Source organism: Pristis pectinata, chromosome 10 (genome assembly GCF_009764475.1).
Source record: "Pristis pectinata isolate sPriPec2 chromosome 10, sPriPec2.1.pri, whole genome shotgun sequence".
Classification (NCBI taxonomy): Eukaryota; Metazoa; Chordata; class Chondrichthyes; order Rhinopristiformes; family Pristidae; genus Pristis; species Pristis pectinata.
The window spans coordinates 98,530,892-98,552,180 of record NC_067414.1 but is presented as its reverse complement, the minus strand read 5'-3'; the positions used below and the strand labels follow the sequence as shown (position 1 = coordinate 98,552,180).

At 40.1% G+C, this 21,289-nt stretch overlaps 1 protein-coding gene across 1 annotated transcript in view; it reads left to right on the top strand.

The window, feature by feature from the left end:
* Nucleotides 1–21,289, top strand: part of LOC127575527 (dynein axonemal heavy chain 8-like) — a 282,606-nt gene that overhangs the window by 164,512 nt on the left and 96,805 nt on the right. The window contains exons 51-60 of the mRNA XM_052025460.1: nt 71–213; nt 2,408–2,542; nt 6,680–6,802; nt 7,957–8,170; nt 9,652–9,761; nt 11,245–11,408; nt 14,240–14,432; nt 15,862–15,984; nt 16,738–16,868; nt 19,100–19,253. Of these exons, the coding sequence (XP_051881420.1) occupies nt 71–213; nt 2,408–2,542; nt 6,680–6,802; nt 7,957–8,170; nt 9,652–9,761; nt 11,245–11,408; nt 14,240–14,432; nt 15,862–15,984; nt 16,738–16,868; nt 19,100–19,253 (1,490 nt within the window). The remainder of the gene's footprint in view (nt 1–70; nt 214–2,407; nt 2,543–6,679; nt 6,803–7,956; nt 8,171–9,651; nt 9,762–11,244; nt 11,409–14,239; nt 14,433–15,861; nt 15,985–16,737; nt 16,869–19,099; nt 19,254–21,289) is intronic.

The following is a 21,289-nucleotide window of genomic DNA, read 5'->3' as shown; positions in this document are numbered from 1 at the left end:
GCATAAGGACTGAACCTCAGCATAACTCCCTTGTTTGAACAGTTGTTGCCCTTTTTGATTTTTGCTTCAGGTGAATGGGAGAACTGGAAAATATGGGTTCAAGAATATGTCTACCCAGCTGACAGTGAACCAGACTATAATTCAATTCTAGTACCAAATGTTGACAATATTAGGACTAACTTTCTTGTGGATACCATAGCTAAACAATATAAGGTAAGTGCATAATAAAAGAAGATTTTTGTTATATCATGGCTGGAAAGGAGGCCCAGGGACAGGTCTGGCACAGCACTGTTACTTGTTGAAGGTTGTTGTTTATATATAATTAAAAAGATGATAGCCAGGGCTTTCACTGATTTTCATGGTCAGTGCTCATATCAGGAGTTAGGATGAGGCCAGTATAGCTGTTGCTTCACAGCTTACAAGTTCAATCCTGACCTGTGGTGCTGTCTGTATGGAGTTTGCACATTCTCCCTGTGACTGCATGAGTTTCTAGACTCTCCAGTTTCCTCCCAGCTCTCTAAGACGTGTGTGTTGGTAGGCTAATTGGCCACTGAAGACTCCCCCTAGTGTGTAAATGGGGAGCAGGGCTGATGGGAATAGTTGATGGAAATATCGGGAAAATAAAATGGGATTGGTGTAAACAGTTGCTTGGTAGTCAGTGTAGACATGGTGGGCCAAAGGCCCTGTTTCCATGCTATAGCACTCTTTGATAGTCCATGACATGTCTCTGTTGCCTGAGGCATAAAATACAAATACTTTGCCATGCTTGCCCTCCTCAAATGCACTACCTTGTACTCAGACTGAATTTCATTTGCCATTCATGTGTCCACCTAACCAGTCCAATGATACCTTTTTGCAATAGAATTTAGCAAAGCTTAATTGTTCTCCTCAATTTTAAGCCCATCACAAATTGAATATAAAATGGAAAGCAAAGGACCTGGTATTAAGCATTGCAGAGCCCCACTTATAAATTTTAAATTTTAATTTTATTTACAGCATGGTAACAGGCCCTTCCAGCCCAACGAGTCTGCGCCGCCTATTTTAAACCCCCAAATTAACCTACCCATACGTCTTTAGAATGTGGGAGGAAACCGGAGCACCCGGAGGAAACCCACGCAGACACGGGAGAATGCACAAACTCCTTACAGACAGCGATGGGAATTGAACCCCGGTCACTGGCGCCGTAATAGCATTGTGCTAACCACTACGCTACCGTTCCACTAGTCACCAGATCTCCAGTTGAGCATCATCCTTTGCTTTTAGCTGCTGAGCCAACTTTAATCGAGTCTTGTGATCTTTTTCTTTCTTACTTAATCAGTCAAGTGGGACTTGTCAAATAAAAGCAAAGCTCCCAAAGCTAAACCCCTACAGATGTTGAGGAATATGTAGCGTAAGACAATGCAGAAAATGAACCCTAAAATGGATATTGAGAGCTTGGCATTGTGGAAAGCAATCCTTAGCAGGCCACATGTAGACTTCACACATGCAAGATCTGGTTGCCCTTGCCAGCCTCTAATGCTGAGTACCAGTGTGAGAGACATAACTGAAGAATCAGATACATTCTGCTATTAGATGGCCACCCACTTGTGTTCCCTCATAGCAGAGGAAATACAGGCAATAAGTTTTAGGTATCTGACCATTAGTTTTGATTTTTATTTCCCTCTCAACTTCCTCTGGATACTTGCTTTATTTTAGCATGTTTTATTAATCTTTTATCCTGCTTAACATACCCTTACCTTTTTTCTACTTGGTTTAGCCACAGAAAATTAATCAGTAAGTACAGTTTATATCTGCCTTTCAGCAAGTTTAAAAAAATTCTTAACTTACATTAAGCATAGACACATTTTAAATGCTTACTGCCTTAGGGATGTACAAATCACCACAAGTATTGGAGGTGCAAAGCATGCATGAGCCCTGATGCAGGGTTTCGACCCGAAACGTCGACAGTTCCTTTCCTCCCACAGATGCTGCTCAACCTGCTGAGTTCCTCCAGCAGATTGCTTATTGCTCCAGGTTCCTGCATCTGCTGTCTCTTGTGTCTCCCAACACCTCTGCTTTGAATTCCCCAGCTGAACAAATTCTGAACTTTAACACTTTTTAAATTCACTCTGTGCCACTGCTTTCTCAGTTAATGCGAGTATTCTAAGCACTATGGTAAGACTTTGTTTCCTTCAATTATAAAAATTGTTGAAATGTAAGAGTAAATAATTGGAGAGTACTGGAAGAAAAATGTCAGCAACACCGCTTGTCCCTGAAGAAATCACTACTGGGAAGATAATGCAGCTCGATTATTTGGATCTTTATCAACCAGGCTTGTCAGAGAAACCCCTTGGTTTTCAAAAGCAAATTAATACAGGAAATATTGCTGGCAAACTGAATTTTCTGTTTTTGTTACAAACTCTAACAGGCGGTACTTCTGACTGGGGAACAAGGGACAGCAAAAACAGTCATGATTAAAGGATATTTGAAGAAGTATGATCCCGAGGAACACCTCTCCAAATGTCTGAATTTCTCTTCTGCCACAGAACCCTACATGTTCCAGGTAATATACAGTTTAATGTATGGGAACTAAAAGTGAGCCCAGTGGATCTAGTGCCTGATAATGACAGTATGGAAGGTAAAATATCTCCTTTTCATCCTCTTCAAGGCCTAAAGTACAGTGCTTGGATTTCAGCACAATGCCTCAACTTCTAACCAGTGATTTACCACGGTCCAGCCAAGTTTTCTTTCTATTATACTCAATGGTTGAGAACTTTTTTGGTGCTAGGAAAGTTGCATTGAATACTTGAGTCAAGCCAGGCCTAGCATGTTGATTATATCTGCTTCTACCACCTCTTCTAGCAGCATATTCCAGGCTCCAAACACTCTCTGTGCAAAAACTTGCCTCATAAATCTCCTTTAAATTTCCCCTTCTTAGCCTAAACCTCTATCTAGGATTTGACATTTCTACTGTTGGAAAAAGACTATCTACCCTATCTATTCCTCTCATAATTTTATATACCTCTTTCAAGTTGCCCCTCAGCCTCTGACACTCCAGAGAAAACAATGTAAGCTCTCCTTATAGCTAATACTCTTTAATCCAGGCAACATTCTGGTGAATCTCTTCTGCACCCTCTGCAAAACTTCCTACATTGTGGCGATCAGAACTGCACACAATATTCGAACTGTGGCTTAACCAATGTTTAGTACATCTGCAGTATGACTTTCCCACTTTTATATTCATTGCCCCAACCGTTGCAACTTCTCATACTTGTCTGTAATGAAACTCCACTCGGCATTTCTGTGACCAAATTTCTATATTCTGCTGCATCCTTTGATCCTCTCTATCCACAGCTTCACTCATTTCCGTGTCATCTGCAAACTTATTATTCAGACTACCTACATTTTCATCCAAATCATTAGTATACTGTATATGGCAAACAACAGAAGTCAAGCTGCAGAAAAGATTAATAGGAATGTTGCCTGGACTAGAGGGCTTGAGTCATAAGGAGCGATTCGATAGGTTGGGGACAGAAGAGACTGCAGATGTTGGAATCTGGAGCAAAACGCAAGCTGCTGGAGGAACTCAGTGGGTCATGTAGCATCTGTGGAGGCAAAGAGATGGTCAACATTCTGGGTCAAGACCTTGCATCAGAACCTGATGTAGGGTCTCAACCCGAAATATCAACCATCCCTTTGCCTCCATCGGTGCTACATGACCAGTTAAGTTCCTCCAGCAGCTCATTTTTTGGACAAGCTGCGACTGTTTTCCCTGGAGCAAAGGATGATGAAGGGTGACTTTATAAAATTATGAGGGGCATAGATAGGGTATTTTTCCCAGGATAAGGAATCTAAAACTAGAGGGCATAGGTTTAAGGTTAGAGGGTGGTGATTTAAAGGAGATCTGAGGGGCAAGTGTTTCACACAGTGGGTAGTGGTTACATGGAACAAGCTGCCAGAGGAGTTGGTATAGGCAGGTAAAATCACAACATTTAAAAGACATTTGGACAGGCACATGGATAGGAAAGGTTTAGAGGGATATGGACCAAACACAGGCAAATACAATTAGTGTAGATATTCATCTTGGCGAAAGTCCCTATTTCTGTGCTGTATAACTCTGAATCTCTTTAAATCTATGAGTCACCAGCTTCTCAACACATTTTGGTAAATCTATGCTAAATCTCATTCAAGAGATTTCCTGAAATTTTATAGAAATGTTGCGTAGCACTGAAAGACTCACTGAGTAAAATCTGTATTTTCATACAAAATTCTAAATTGTACGACAATTGCTTGGTCCTGCATCCTGAATCCTGTTTATTAAGATCCTTTACACTCAGTTTGATTGAATACAGATGGAAGAAATGCTTCAAGATAATCTATTGACAACATACACTTGAATCCAAGAGTAATGTATTTGAAAAGCTGTAAACCTTAAATAAAGCAAACAGTACTGGAAATACTAGCAACTAAGGCAGCACCTGTGGGTAAGAAAAGGTGATGAAATGTGTTAATTCTGTTAAAACGGGAAGTAGCACAGGTATAATTATTAATGTACAGGTTAAAAAAAGGTAAGGGAAAAAGCCAGAGGAGACCTGAACCAAAAAATGTTCCACATATCCCACAAAGTGATATGTATAGGCTGGACTTACACAGGTTCCCATAACTACAGACTTGTCTTTGGGGGGAGTGAATGGAGTTGAAGGGGAAATTGTTCAAAGCAAGAACAAGTTCCGCCTAGTGAGGATGGTTAGTGGTGGAGTAATTGGTAATTGATAATTGGTTTATTATTGTCACATGTACCAGGATACAGTGAAAAACTTTGTTTTGAATGCCATTTGTACAGATCATTTCAAAGCAAGTACATTGAAGTACTACAAAGAGAAAAGCAATAGAAGAATGCAGAATATAGTGTTGCAGTTACAATTACAGAGAAAGTGCAGTGCAGGTAGAAAATAAGGTGCAAGGGCTACGACAAGATAGATTGAGAGATCAAGTGTTCATCTTTATCGTCCAAGAGGTCCAATCAAGAGTCTTATAACAGCAGGATATAAACTGTCCTTGAGCCTGGTGGTGTCTGTTTTCAAGCTTTTGTATGTTCTGCCTGAAGGAAGGGTGGAGAAGAGAGAATGACCGGGTGGGACGGTTCTTTGATTTTGTTGGATACTTTACTGAGGCAGCAGGAAGTGTAGAGAGAGTCAATGGAGGGGAGGCTGTTTTTTGTGATGGGCGAGCTGTGTCCACAAGAGTCTGTGATTTCTTGCAGTCTTGGGCAGAACAGTTGCCGTACCAAGCTGTGATGCATCTGGATAGGATGATTCCTATGGTGCATCTATAAAAATTGGTGAGGGCCATCAGTGACATGCTGAATTTCCTTAGTTTTCTGAGGAAGTAGAGGTGCTGCTATGCTTTCTTGGTCATAGCGCCTATGTGATTGGACCTGGACAAGCTGTTGGTAATATTAACACCTGGGAACTTGAAGCTTTTAATCAACTCCACCTCAACACCATTGATACATACAGGGGGCGTGTGCTCTGCTCCGCTTCTTGAATTCAATGGCCAGCTCTTATGTTTCGCTGACATTGAGGGAAAGGTTGTGGTCTTGACACCATGCCACGAGGCTCTCTATCTCCTTCTTGTACTTTGTCTTGTCGTTATTTGAGATCTGGCCTACTACAGTGGTATCATCTGTGAAGGGGCTGAGGACGCAGCCATGTGGGTCATCAGTGTTGAGGTTAATTGTGGTGGAGGCGTTGCTGCATATCTTTACTGATCACTGTCTGTTGGTCAGGAAGTCAAGTATCTAGTTGCAGAGGGTAGTGCAGTGTCCTAGGTCAAGGATTTTGGATGTGAGTTTGGACTGACTTCAATTCAAGGAAGCATCAAAGAATCCTCAGGCCCTGAAGGGCAGGGGTTGGGGGAATAAAGATATATTGGATATCCATGGTGAAAATTAGCAACATAGGGTCAGGAAAGTGTGAACTATTAAAGTTGCGGACGGCATCTGAAGTTTTGCAGTTGTAGTGAGTGGAAACTAAACAAGGGAAAAAAGTAGATTCAAGTTCAGAAGAAGAGTACATTGAAATGATGGGTCAATAGGAAGAGTTCTACTTGTATATCTTAATGAGGTAGAAGCAGGGTGCATGGTTGGGGAAACCATGAGGTTGGAGGCTGAAGAGGGAAGGTCTCTGGAAAAGAAATCAGGGAACATCTGGGAAGCAAACAGTCTGATGTTTGAAGGTGGACACATGATCCAGAGAAGATAAGAACCGATGACAGAGAGCTGGTGTTTACAGATGCTGCCTGACCTGCTGAGATTTTTCAGCAATTTCTATTTTTTTATAACATGTACTTCTCCTGTTGTTTAATAATTCATTAACACTAGTTCTCAAAATATGGACAAAACTGGCAAACCTACATGTTTTGTTCATCAGTCATTGATAAAGTGTCCTTCTGAACCCTTATTACAATAACAGCCCCACAGTGGTGCTAGAAAGGGAACCGTAGAAGCCTTGAGTTGTGACAATTGACAGAGTGATCATACATGTCCAGTTGCTTAGACTATCTGTGCTATACAATCGGATAGCATTCAATTGTTCTACTTAATTATCCAGCATTGTCTATTTTGTAGATGGACCCTACACGTAAATATGATGCAATAGCGTGGAGACTTTTATACCAATTATATGCATTATCTTTACAGAGAACTGTTGAAAGTTATGTGGAAAAGCGAGTAGGGAGTACATATGGACCTCCAAGTGGAAGGAAAATGACAATATTTGTAGATGATATCAACATGCCAGTTATCAATGAATGGGGAGATCAGGTAAAATATTCTTTGACTGCATCTCATCTCTCTCTCTCTCACGCAACCCGTGCCAACTCCCCCCTCCGCCCCAATCCCCTCCTGGTTGGAGAAAGAACAGAGTTCCCCTGGTCTTTGCCTTCCACCCCACCTGCCTCAACTTTCACTAATTCCATTTCCACCAGTTCCAACGAGTTTCCAAAAGCAGTCACATAATTCCCCTCCCTTTTCAGCATTTTGAAGTAATCACTCCCTTTCTCTAGTCTACTCTTCCATCCTCCTCCCCACCACCCCTGGCCACTCCCCATGTTATGACACCTTTGCATGAAGGAGATGAAATATTTGTCCATTCAACTTTTCTTTTCCCACGATTCAGGGATCCAAACAGTCCTTCCAGGTAAAGCAGTGATTTACATGCACTTTTTCCTATCTAATGTACTACATTTAGTATTCACAATGTGGTATCCTTTTCTTTGGAGAAACAGAATACAGATTGGGTGAAAGCTTTGTGGAGCACTTGCACTCGGTCCACAGGAATGACCCTGAGCTTCCAGTTGCCTGCCACTTTAATTCACTATCCCACTCCCACTCTGACTTTCTGTCTGTGGTCTCCTGCACTGTTACAACAAGGCCCAAAGCAAGCTTGTGGAAAACACGTCATCTTGCACCTTGGCACTTTGCAGCCTTCGGGGCCCAAGGTCGAATTCTCTAACTTTAGGTACTTACTCTTTCTTTCTGTCTGCATCAGAACTGCTATTTCTGCCGGTCATTCTTCTTGCTCAGTTTTTCTTTTTCTATTTGTCTAGTCTCGCCTGCTAGGCATGTCTCATTACATAGATAAAGTATCATAATGTGCTTCTAAATTTTACTCTAACTGCCCCTCCTACCCATCCCTCCCCCACATTCTCTGTTACGGAAAACTAATTTGATTTTCTCTCTTTCCCAGATCTGACGAAGGGTCACGAGCCTGAAACAGTAACTGTATCTCTTTCCACAGATGCTGCCTGACCTGCTGAGTGTGTCCAGCATTTTCTGTCTTTATACGGGACAACTTTGTTTTCTGGATGAATGAGCTAGGTGCAGAGTAACCTCAGTTAATCCACTTTTTCATGAGTTGATGCCAAATGTTAAAACTTTGAGATGATTTTAAGAAATAACCATCTTCTTTCTTTCAGATTACTAATGAAATAGTGCGTCAGATGGTGGAAATGCATGGAATGTACAACTTGGACAAACCAGGGGACTTTACTAAAATTGTTGATGTGCAATTAATGGCTGCAATGATCCATCCCGGGGGTGGGCGCAATGACATTCCTCAACGGTTAAAACGGCAGTTCACAATCTTCAATTGTACTCTCCCCACTAACACTTCAATTGACAAAATTTTTGGTAAGCTCTGGCTTGTCTGTATAAGATCCCCACCTTTGGGCAGCCAATGCAACCGTCATTTATTGTATGTTGAGCTTGTCATAAATGTTCTGTGCCAGCTTACTGACATCTGGAACTTAAATTCTGGCAGAAACTTACCTCTATTAGTGGGTTGAAACAGCGACTAACCCAAATACATTGGTGGAAGGTCTAGTTAATTTTATTCACATGGCATCATTAGCTAAAAAATAATGTGGAATTTAGTTTAAGGCTAGTGGTAAACGTAAGCTAATGATCTCTCTGTTTTGTTGCACAGCAGATTTCTCCCATCTTGAACAGCAGAGAATCACCCTCAGAGGTTGAAGCTAAGAAGGGTGTCCATATAAAAAGCACCTACATAACATGTAAAAGCCGTAAAATGTGCCATTAGATATCAAAGTCAGCATGGCACTCAGTTTTTATGCATTTCCCTCTTTACAAACTAGTACAGCAAATATCTGCACTGTTATACATATCAAAATAAACAGTATTGTTTTTAGTCCCCAGCACAAAATCAGTCGCCCTTCCAATGAATCTATCCCCTATATCCACAGTTTAACACCCTGCATTAAATGTAATCTGCCATGTATTCACCTCAACTAGCCTGTCTCTTCAGATTTCAGTACACTTCCTTTCTGTCATGCAAGTTTGAAAATTATGCTCTGTACTAGTAAGTCAAAGTCATTAATGTATCTTAAGAAAAGCAGTGGTGTTGATACTGACCTTGGTGAACACTGCTGTATGCTTGTCTGCAGTCCAAAAAATAACACCTCACTACCACTCTCCCTTTACTGTCTCATAACAGTTTTTTTATCAATGCTGTTAACACCCCCAGTATTCTAGGGGCTTCAATCTTGAAGCAGTTTGTGCAGCATTTTATCAAATACCTTTTATAACTCCATGTGCTCTACATCAACAACATTTCCCTTATCAACTCTCTCAGTCATTTCATCAAAAAACATTATCATTAGTTAAACACGATTTAACTTTAGCAGAACTATACTGGCTTTCCTTAATTGACAAAATGCAACATCATACCTCAAATTTTGTAGAAATCATTTTTACAGAGTCATAGAAACAGGTCCTTTGGCTCAATGAGACCATGTTGACCATCAGTCTTCTATTTAGACTAATCCCATTTTATTCTTCCCACATTCCCATTGACCCCTCTAAATTCTACACACTAGGGACAATTTACAGGGGCCAATAAACCTACCAACCCATGTGTCTTTTAGGACATGGGAGGAAATCAGAGCACCCGGAAGAAACCCATGCAGTCACAGGGAGAATGTGCAAATTCACACAGGCAGCATATGAGGTCAAGATGAAACCTGGGTTGCTGGAGATATATGGCAGTAACTCTACTATTTTTGCCACCTTAAATCATCTGAACTGATAAGTTCTTATTCCCAAAGTTATTAATGCAATCAGCAACAATGAATTTTTTTTATATTTTTGACCAGGAATTATTGGAAATGGATATTTTCAGTCTTCCAGAAACTTCACCCCTGAAATTAGCAGAATGATAAAAAAACTTGTTGCCACTAGCAGGATCCTCTGGCAGTGGACAAAGGTACTGAACCTGCTATAAATAGCTAGTTAAAAAAACCTGAATATTATGAACATGATCAAATAAAATTTCATGACAAACATATTACCTACAAGAGTAAAATAAATTAGAGCTATTAACACAAAAAACTTATAAATTATTTCCATTTAGTTACTCATCAATTATAAAGTTGAATTAGGTAATGAGTCTTAAACACAACATTTTTCTTCTGATTTGCCTTTATTAAAAGGAGTATGAAGAGCAGATTCAGAATGATTGAACCAGAATGATTGTATTGCTGTATTGGAAAGGGCAAATAGGACAAAGCCAAAATGATTTAAATTAATAAGACTGGGGTAATCATCCACTAGGAATGATCAAGTTAAATATTAATGGAATGGGATTGGATGACAAGATATAGACAATCATAAGGGCAGGAATTGGTGGAATTATAGAATAGATAGAAACAAAAAAAGATGAAAATAAGAAATAAAAGTAAATGATAAAAATGCAAACTACTATCAAAAACAAGTTAAACTGTATATTGCAGCAAACCCAAAGGACTCAATAGACATGCACTAAAAGCAAAGCACTTTGTGCAAAATCCAAATACAGCAATAATGGCTTAGTTAAAATTAAGACTTGGAATTAAATGCAAGGTATTGGCAGTGACAGTCCCTCTCATCAAGGCCAAAAAGAAATTTGGAATGTCTCCTTTGACCCTCACTAATTTTTATCGATGCACCATATCAAAGCATCCTATCAAGATGCATCACGGCTTGGTATGTCAACTGCTTTGCCTGAGACCGTGTGAAACTGCAGAGAGTTGTGTACACAGCTCAGCACATCACAGAAACCAGCCTCCCCTCCATGGACTCTGTCTGCCCTTCTTACTGCCTTGGTGAAGCAGCCAACGTAATCAAAGACCCTACCCACCCCGGACATTCCCCCTTCTCCCCTCTCCCATCGGGCAGAAGATACAAAAGCCTAAAGCATGTACCACCAGGCTCAAGGACAGCTTCTATCCTGCTGCCGTAAAACTATTGAACAGTCCCCTAGTATGATAAGATGGACACTTGATCTCACAATCTTCCTCGTTATGACCTTGCATCTTATTGTCTGCCTGCACTACACTTTCTCTGTAATGGTAACATTTTATCGTGCATTGTTATTGTTTTCCCTTGTATTACCTCAATGCACTGTTGTAGTGAAATGATCCGTATGGATGGCATACAAAACAAAGTTTTTCACTGCACCTCAGCACATGGGACAATAATAAACCAGTTTACCAGTCACCTCTTCCAGGTAGAGAGTTGTAGTTCAATACATTGATGGTACAAAAGTTTGATCCTCAAGCCACAGGCTCTGACAAACACAACAGGATAACAAGTTGTAAAGAGGATAAGACGAGAAAATAAAAGGAAGCTTAAGTCAGACATCATCACCCTAGACTAGTTTCAGAACTTGCACTTTTTGTAAATCTTGAAAATTGATTTGTTTTTCTTAGGTGAAAATGCTACCCACTCCAGCTAAATTTCACTACATCTTTAATCTGAGGGACCTGTCTCGCATCTGGCAGGGAATGCTGACCATAAAATCCAATGAATGCTCTAATCTAGAGACACTGCTGGCTTTGTTCAAACATGAATGTACCAGGGTCATTGCTGACAGGTAATTACATTGTTAATCGAGATAATTTCACTAAAAGCTGATTTCTATGAATATGGGTAACTTTTATCATAGGTTAAATGGATTGAAATTTACTTTGTCTTGGAACTCTGAGAAACTTACTAACTGTTAAATAATTGCAAAATACCTGATAGGTTTATTTTGAATAGAGTTAATGCCCATCAACCCTTACACCTTTCATAGAGTTAAATATGGGGAGAAATCTTAAGCATAAATATGTTGATGCAGTGGGAATAGGGGTGAAAACCACAAAGAATGTTCGCTTTTTGAGAAGCCAGTTGTTATCCATCAATATTATCAGAATGCAGGACCATCAGTTGGCTTTTGAAGACAAGAGTTCCTTTGACCAAATCTAACTAAATGTGTTTTTGTCATCACTTGCTGGACTCTGTAATGCTGTGTAAAACAAGGGATTCACTTTACTCCATATCTTCTCTATACCAATATGGGTTGCAGCAAATGCTGCCAAGCATGCATAAAATGAGAACCTTCAAGCCAATAGGAACATTGCATTGACATCATTGGTCCATACTCTGGTCATTATGCTGGCAAAATATTTTGAGGAGGAGGATAAAGATGATGAGGAAGAGGGAAGAGCAAGAGGGTAAGCAAGACAGGAAGTAAAGATGAAATCCCTCTCTGGATGGAAATAGTTAATTGCCCATTGTCTCAGCTGAGTACCTGGCTCTACAGCATGACCTGAACAGTATTAATATTTGGTCCAATAATTGACAAGTTATATTTATGCTACATAATTGTAAGACAATGACCCCCTCCAGCAAGTGAAAGTCTACCATTCATAAGGACATAAAACATAAGGAATAGAACCAGGAGAAGTTCATATAATCCCTCAAGCCTGCACTGCCATTCAATAAGATCATGGATGATCTCATGCCTCAAGTCCACTTTGTTGCTCTTATCTTCCATTCCCTTGATGTCCAAAGACATATTGTTCAGCTTCATATATATTCACACCCATATAAGACAGAGAATGCCAAAGATTTTCAAACCACTGCATAACGAAATTTCTCTTCATCTCAGTTTTACGTGGCCAACCACTTTCCCTGAGCTTATGCTCCTTTGTCCTGAGGGATCATCATTGAGTTCCCAGGTTATGAATGACCAATTGGAAGGAGGGAAAGGTGAATAGATTTGCTCAATTTTAATGTTGGATAACATTGAAGAGAATCACAAACATGGGGAACTAGCTACAAAATAATACCTGAGATGCATAGAAATGTCTTTTCTCAGAGGGTAGTGAATTTCTGGAATTCTCTGTCCTAGAGGGTGATGGAGGCCAGGCCATATTTAAGGTGTAGATGGAAAAATATTTGAAAGATAGAGGAATTGATAGTTATGGGGAACTGGCAGTATATATCGGCCATGATCATATTGAATGGCTGGGTGGGGTTGAGGGACCTGGTGGCTGACTCCTGCTCCTATTTTCTTTTGTTCTTGTGAAGCTGGACCTTTGGTGGCTCTTTCTTTAGGCTACCGTGATAGGCAGGGTGGGGGAAATGGAACACAGGGAAGAGTTTATGCCAGAAATTGGGGGGGGGGGGTGGAGTTCAGGGGGAAAGGGTTCTCCCTTGAGTCTGAAAGGCTGCACAGGAGGAAGATGAGGCTTACACAGGCATATATCGAACCTCATTATAACAGTGTAGGAGGCTACAGACAGATAGGGCAGTGTGGTAGTGGGATGGAGAATTAAACCTGATCTGCATTTGGTTTCTCCAATGTATAGGAAACCACTTTTGAACAACAAATGTTGTACTCTACATTAGAAGAGGGGAAAGTGAAGGACTGTTTGGGTCCCTGAATGTTTGGAAGGGAAGTGGTGAAAGGGCAGGAGATGTGTTCTGTGGTGGCATAGGCAAGTGCTGTAGAAAGGGGGTAGTTGGTGGAGACAAAAGAGGAGTCATAAAGTGAACAGTCCCTTCAAAATGCTGAAAGGGGAAGGAAGTAGAAGACGTGTCTGGTTGAAGATAACAGAAATTGTGAAGGATGATCCATTGACTCGGTGGTTAATGGGCTGGAAGGTAAGGAACAGTCGAACTCTACTTTGCTCTGTCCAGGAGAGGCTTTGTCTAGGCTCCTTGCAGCCTTCCAGACTTATTATTGAATTCAACAATTCCAGGTCTCGCTTCCTCTGTTTTTGTATTAAAACTGGCCAGTTCTGCTTGAGAGTTACCCGTCCGTAATATTATCTAGTTTTTCTCTCTCCGCTAACATCGATCTGCTGGGTATTTCCAACATTCTCCTTTTGGTTTCAGTTCCCTGCAACAGTTCTGACCTGCATTTTACAGCTATACATTACCTTTTCTTTGTTTTCAATCTCTCTCCCTTTCTCTCTCTGTGACTGCCCTCATTCATCTAATAAAATGATTGTTTCATGAACGGTGTATCACTATGGTTTCATCCTATCAGAGGTTTCCCCTTTCTCTTACCCATCCCTCTCCCACCTTTGCAACTTAAACCTAACTTTTTCAATTTTGATGAAAATTATCTTAGCACATAATGTGCGATGGTACAAGAAGGTAACTCACCATATGTTCTCAGGGGTAATTCGAGATAGGAAGTAAATGCTGGCCTTGTGGCTGATGTCCACATCCTATAGATAAATTTAAAAAGCACTCCTCCACTATGCTGTCTGCTCAGGCAATAATTAGAGTACTTGAATATTATTTTTTAAGAATATTTACACAAATTGTGTACCCCTAAAAGGATATATACACAGTTTAACATTATATGCTGTTTCTTCCTTAATGGTCATACAGTTAGTAATGATTAATATGACTTTTATGCTACCTTAGGTTCATAAACGAAGAGGATAAACAGTGGTTTGAAAATGCAATAACCCGTTCTGTTGAAGACAACCTTGGAAAAGAATTGGCAGAAAAGCTTCACAAAGAGCCATACTTTGTTGATTTTCTTCGTGACATGCCAGAGCCAACTGGTGACGAGCCAGAAGATTATGTATTCATTCTTCCTAAAGTCTATGAACTGGTACATCACAGAACTGTCAGCTTTAAAGTGTTCTTGTTACTTCTGTTATTGAACACTTATAAGGATTAGCACTTCCAGTTTTCCTAAATGTCACCTCCTCTTACCTCCTTCCTTAACCACATCTCTCTTTATTCTTTTCCTGGAATTGCAATTTTTCTATTGAATCTACTTACACAAATTTGCAACAAATTTACAATACAGAACTATCAAACTACAAATGCACATTTCCTAAACCTGAGTTTAATTCCTAATATGTCCTGATTATTCCTTCAGTCAGGGGAAACTGTGAGAACCTCAGTAAGTCCTAGCCCATAAGCTTGAACTGGAAGACCAAAGCTTGGCCAGAATTTGACCAACCTGTTCAATAATTTATGTAAATCACAGGGACCAATATTCCATTTTCAGTCAGCCTGCCTTTATAGCAGCAGTACTCAGCTAAGCCCCAAGTGTGGAAAAACACGGTGGTAAGAGTCGAATGCAACCTGAAGGAAGATGAAAGGGCTTCACAAGCACTAAATTTTAATGAAATAAACTAATTTTTCCTGCTGATCTCCACTTTGGCTGTGGTTACTGCAGAAAAATCCTGAGTATGGATCCTAAAACCTGTCCATTTCCCTCCATAGATGCTGCCCATCCTGCTGAGTTCCTCTCAGTGTTTTGTGTGTTACCTGTATAATGTTGGGCTCTTACTTTTGTATGCCCAGGATTAACAGGGATATGGGAAAAGAGCAGAGGAATGATGCTGGTTGATTTGCTCCACTATGGAGCTGGCATAAACTTGGAGGGCTGAATGGCTTCCTGCAGTGGCATTTCAATTCATTGATTCCAGGAATCTTAATCTCTTCCCCATCCTTGGAAATCCTGATCAGCCTGAATCCCTCCCTGCCTTTGAGCAATGTTTTTGTTATCAGGGTCACACCACATTCCCATGTAGCTATCTGTGGCTATGGATCAGTTACTTATCATTTGCATTCACATACATGAATTGTAATTTAGTTATACCATTGTACATTTTCAAAGAGAACAGAATGAGATGAGGGGCCTTATTGGCCATTCCACCTTAAAATAGAATTTTAATGCTTAATCTTGTTCCAGGCAGAATACTACCTGCATCCTTCCTGGGAAATATTTTTGAAATCCCAGGTAACTCAAATGGCTAGGATCTAGGAACAGAGTCCTTCACCCCTTTCTTCCTCCTCTTTGAATCATCATGGATTCTCTGATGCATGGCAATGGAAAATTAGTTACCTGCATTTCATTACTTTGTTGTGCAAAATTGTGAATAAATTTTCAAAGAGCAAGTGCTATGATGGAGTAAATGTAGGTGACTCAGAAAGAATGAGCTACACCAGTTCTGTGATATCTGTCATGTCATTATCTTTATGCAGTTAGCTCTGATTTTCAATGGTTGTAACTGAATATGTTGCAGGTGCCAACCTTTGAATTCCTGACTGAAAAATTGCAGTTTTATCAGGCACAACATAATGAAGGCGTCCGATCAGGTTATCTCGATTTAGTCTTCTTCAAAGATGCAATGACGCACGTGATGAAAGTGAGATATTAAAATTCTAACTATAATCTAAAATCACTGTCTTCTTTTGAAGTACGTTGCAAGAGACATATTTTTACATGAAAGGCCTATTGATGCACGGGTTGGATTACAGATAAGTCAACAGGCCTGTTAGTTCAATGCATGGTTAAGACACTTCAGTTCAAGGTTAGGACTTCTCCACAAACCTGATCCTGTAAACTAAATAACGTATTTACTGATCCTTTTAACTAAATTCTACATCATATCAAAGGTATGGTAGTATGGTGGCCAAGTTATCGGGGTTATGTCCATAGGCCTGGACTTTTGATCCAGAAGTATGAATCAGAATCCCTCTGTGGCAGCCAGGGAATTTGAATTTAATCAGTTTAATAAATTTGGAATAATCTCTATAAACAGATATCTATGTAGTCAACTTCATATAAAAACACATCTGGTTCACTCATGACCTTCGTGAAGAAAATATGGCATCTTACTAGGTTTGGCTTGTCTGCGATCCCAAATTCAGAGTAATGTGGTTGATTTTTCCCTTAGAAATGGCAAACAAAATACTCAGCTCAGGGGAGATTATGATGAGATATATCTGGCTGAGTGAGCGATCCCGTCATCCTGTGAATGAAAAAATAAATAAGTTATTTGGTTTTGTTATTTTGCTTTTACATTGAGAGGACAATGATCAGCCTTGATGGTTTACTCTATGGCTTTGACATAGAAAAGTCTTTCTTATCCCTGACAACAAGAAAAATTATTTTACAGATATCTCGTATAATCCGAACAGATTGTGGAAATGCTCTGTTGGTTGGAGTTGGTGGTTCTGGAAAACAAAGCTTTACAAAGTTGGCATCCTTCATTGCTGGATACAAAACTTTTCAGATCACTTTAACCAGGTATATGCAACAATTGCAGTAATTTACAATTGTCAATTAATATCCACCTTATTCTCAGCAACATTCACAGACTAATCTAGACCAATATTCTTGCAAAATCATAAAGTGGCCAGTGGTCCTCTCCATAAACATTCTGTACTTAACTATTTTCACACTTTGAAGGCATTCCTTAATAAGCTCATGCAAAAGTTATTCTAACTCCAGCTAAGTCCTGTTCCCCCATTATACCATTGCTCGCTTTGCTACATCAGGTCCTGGTTAAGCAATTGCTCAGTGTTAATATTCTCATTGTCAGCCAGCATCATCACCACTTATATTATTCAGTTTCTCTTGGTTTTGAATCCATCATGGACATTCCTTTTGTTCTCTCCACCTCCTTTCTCTGCAACATAATATTGTATGGTTTCTCACCTTTGAATACAGCAATGAGGAATTCTTTCAGCAATTGTCTTGGGCCTTGGTGAGACTGTGCCTGGAGTATTGTGTACAGTTTAGTCTCCTTACCTAAGTAAAGGTGTACTTACCAAGAGAGAGAGTGGAGCAAAGATTCACTAGACTGGTTCCAGGAATGGAAGGTTTGGCATAGGAGAGAGTGAGTAGACTAAGCCTGTATTCATAGAGTCATGCAGCACAGAAGCAAGCCCTTCAGCTCGCTGTGCCCAATGCCAGCCATCATATACATAGCTCTTCTCATCCCAGTTCAAACCTTCTACCCTTAACCTTAAACCTATGCCCTCTTGTTATAGATACCTTTGGCAAGGGTGAATGTTTTTTACTGTCTATCTTATCTATGCCCTTGTCATTTTGTATACCTTATCAGATACCCCTCTCAGCTTTTTCACTCCAAGGAAAACAAACCCAGCTTACCCAGTCTCTCCTCATAGCTGAAAAGTTCCATCCAGGCAACATCCTGGCGAATCTCTTCTGCAACCCTCTCCAATACAATCACATCCTTCCTGTAGTGCAGTGAACAGAGTTGCATACTGTACTCAAACTGTGGCTTAACTGATGTTTTATGAAGTTATACCATAACCTCCTTGCTCTTATATTCTGTGCCCCAGCAAATGAAGGCAAGTATCTCATCTGCCTTTTTAACCACCTTATCTACTAGTGCTGCTACCTTCAGGGATCCTCAGGGTCCTTTCAATCATTGTGTATATCCTAGCCTTATTAGTCCTATCAAAATATAACACCTCACATTCTTCTGCATTAAATTCTATCTTACATTTCTCTGCCCACTTCAACTACTCATCAGTATTGTCCTGTAACCAAAGACAACCCTCTTTGCCATCAATTTTTGTGTTATATTTGAACTTGCTATTAATAACTTGTACATCCACATCCAGATAGTTAATGCAAATCACAAACAGCAAGGGTCCCAGCACTGATCCCTGTGGTGCACTGCTGCCCACAGACATCCAGTCACAAAAACCACACTCCACCGTCGCCCTCTGCCTCTGATCACCAAGTCAATTTCAGATTCAATTTGCCAAATTGCCCTGGATCTGATGGGCTCTTATTTTTCAGACTGGCCTTTAGAGTGGCGCCTTGTCAAAGTTTTTACTGAAATTGATGTGGACTCCATCAGTCTCCTGAAGAATGAGAGGAGATCTCAATGAAACAGAAAAATTTAATATACTGTTGAGAATGAAAATAAAGGTTCATATTTGTTGTAGGTTAGACAGTATAATTGAGTTTATTTGGCAATTATTATGTGATTATTGAGATGGTTGTCATCTATATATAAGTCTTCTTTGACTAGAAGGTGACAAAGATTTGTCCTCAATTGTGGCTTTTTTTTAGAACAGCCTCCTCAGGTTGACCCGAAACATCAACTCTGTTTTTCTCTCTCCCCAGATGCTGCCCAACCCGTTGAGTATCAAGCATTTTCTGTTAATATGTTAGATATCCAGTATTTTCAGTACTTTTGTTTTGTAACCTCCCTTAGCTGCTGTTTCTGCTTCCTAGGATCACATTCCTATGTTCTGCTCTGTACATATTGGAGACTGCAGCAGATCACGGTGATGCTTGCAACTCTGGCAAGATAATATCAGAGGGGTATATCCTCAATTGCTGCACCTGAAGTGAGCCTTGGACCCTGCTCTGAATTCCTTCCAACCCAAGTCCATCTTTGAGCAGCTATTCCAATCTCTCCTTAGACTGTGTTCAAGGTGCTGCACAAATGCACAATGTTACTGTTGCTGTAATATATATTTCATTATGTCTTTCAGAGCATATAATGTTGGCAACCTGATGGATGACTTGAAGATATTGTACAGAACAGCTGGAGCAGAGGGGAAGGGCATCACTTTCATATTCACTGATAATGAAATCAAGGAAGAGTCTTTTCTTGAATATCTCAACAATGTGCTCTCTTCGGGAGAGGTACGTAGTTTCTTAAATATTTCTGTTGAATATACAAAAATAGGACCATGAGCAGGTCACAGAGCCCCTCAAGTCTGCCCTGCCCTGCAATATGATCTGTCCCATGCCTCATCTCCTCTTCTTCCTAATTCCACATCAATATCCGATTTCCATCAACTATTTATAATAAGCCATCTTTATAAGTATAGGATGTCACCTCCTGCTATGTTCTGTGGTTTTTTTCCTTCTATCTCATCCAGCAGGTAGATTTAAATATTCTGACTCTCCTTTGTAATTGTACATCAAGGTGTAACAAACTGGAAAATAAAAAAGAAAAAGACTCTTCTTAAGTGTTTTATTAGCTGATTAACATAATTGTTAGTATGTTATGAGTGTGGATCCTATGTCCAACTACTTGTCAAAGATGCCTTAGGGAGCAACATTTTACCTAAGGCATTACCTTCCCACAGGAATTTCAAATCCTGTACCTTGAATTCTTACCATTGAAACACAACAAGATATGCAAAGACTTTTGCAGGAGGTGATCAGCAAATGATTAATTTTTATCAACTGGAGCTGCCTCTGGGCCAGAACTGTGGCAGCTGGAATTCATCATGGGGAATTGCAGAATTTGGAGTGAAGAAAGATTTGTCGCCTCTGCCTATCACCTCCCAGCCTCTGCCACGATTCGCATTCGCATTCTCCCCTCCTCCATCTGCCTATCACCTTCCCTCATCTGGATCCTCCTATTGCTTCCTAGCTCTTGCCCCTCCCTTTACCTTCACCTCTTTACACTGGCTATCTCCCCTCTATCTTTCAGTCCAGATGCAGGGTCTTGACCCAAAACGTCGACCGTCTATTTCCCTCCACAGATGCTGCCTGACCCACTGAGATCTTCCAGCATTTTGCTCCAGATTCTAGCATCTGCAATCTCTTCTGTCTCCATTTTGTTACTCCACTGCAAAGTCTCTTCAAGGTATGCCGACTTTGAAGAAGTTTTCCTCCTTTCTTTTATGGGAGTTCTGTGAAACCCTTTCTCACTGCTACCCCCATGATTTCTGCTGCTCTCCTGCTCTTCGACCACGTTATCCACCTGTCACCTGCCAGTTCTTACTCTACCCTTTCCCTCCACCTTTTTATACTGGCTATCTCCCTTCTGTCTTTCAGTTCAGATGAAGGGTCTCGACCCAAAACGTTGACTGTCCATTTCCTTCCACAGATGCTGCCTGACCCGCTGAGTTCTTCTAGCGCTTTATGTGATGATCTACCCTTTTTCTGAACAGCTGCAGATAAAAGTCTTCAGACATTCCATCCATAAATATAGATAGATACCAACAATTTTGCAGCAATTTGTAATTCCCTGTGTTTTTCCTCCATCTCAAACTTTCTTAAATGAGTGGCATGTGCAATTGTCTAATCTGCAGGAATGTTCACAGATCAAGAGAAATTTGGAAAATTATGCTTAGGGTATCTCCACTATTCTTACCTACTCCCTTTAACCCTGGGATGGAAACTTGTTTCTCGGGATTTGCTAGCCTCTAGTACATTATTTTCTTGTTTACTGTTATTTTGCTTACATTCATTTTGTTGAGTTCTTATTTCTGATTCAATACCAGTTTTCTCATGGTGTTTTGAATACTAAGCCCTTTCTCCTTTACTTTAAATACTTAAGAAAATAGTCTTTCAGTATGTCCATAATTTTCTTTCTTTTATTTACAATATCATCATTATTCATTTTTAAGGGAACCACTAACAACATAAGAAACAGGAATGATTCAGGTCTACTCTGCCATTCAGAATAATCATGGCAGATCGGATATTTGAGTTCGACTGCACTTTCTTGCTTGATCCCTTTAACCCTTGATCCCTATATCCCTATATTCCTTTGTAGTCCAAAAATCCAAGTGGAGAAATTCCTTCTCATCTCAGTCAAGTATAGCCTTATTTTGAGACCACGTGCCCTGTTTCTTAAGGGAGATATCTTCATAGCATCTACTTAGTAAAATCCCCTCAGAATCTTAGGTGTTTTAATGAGATTGCCTTTCAGAAACTGCAGA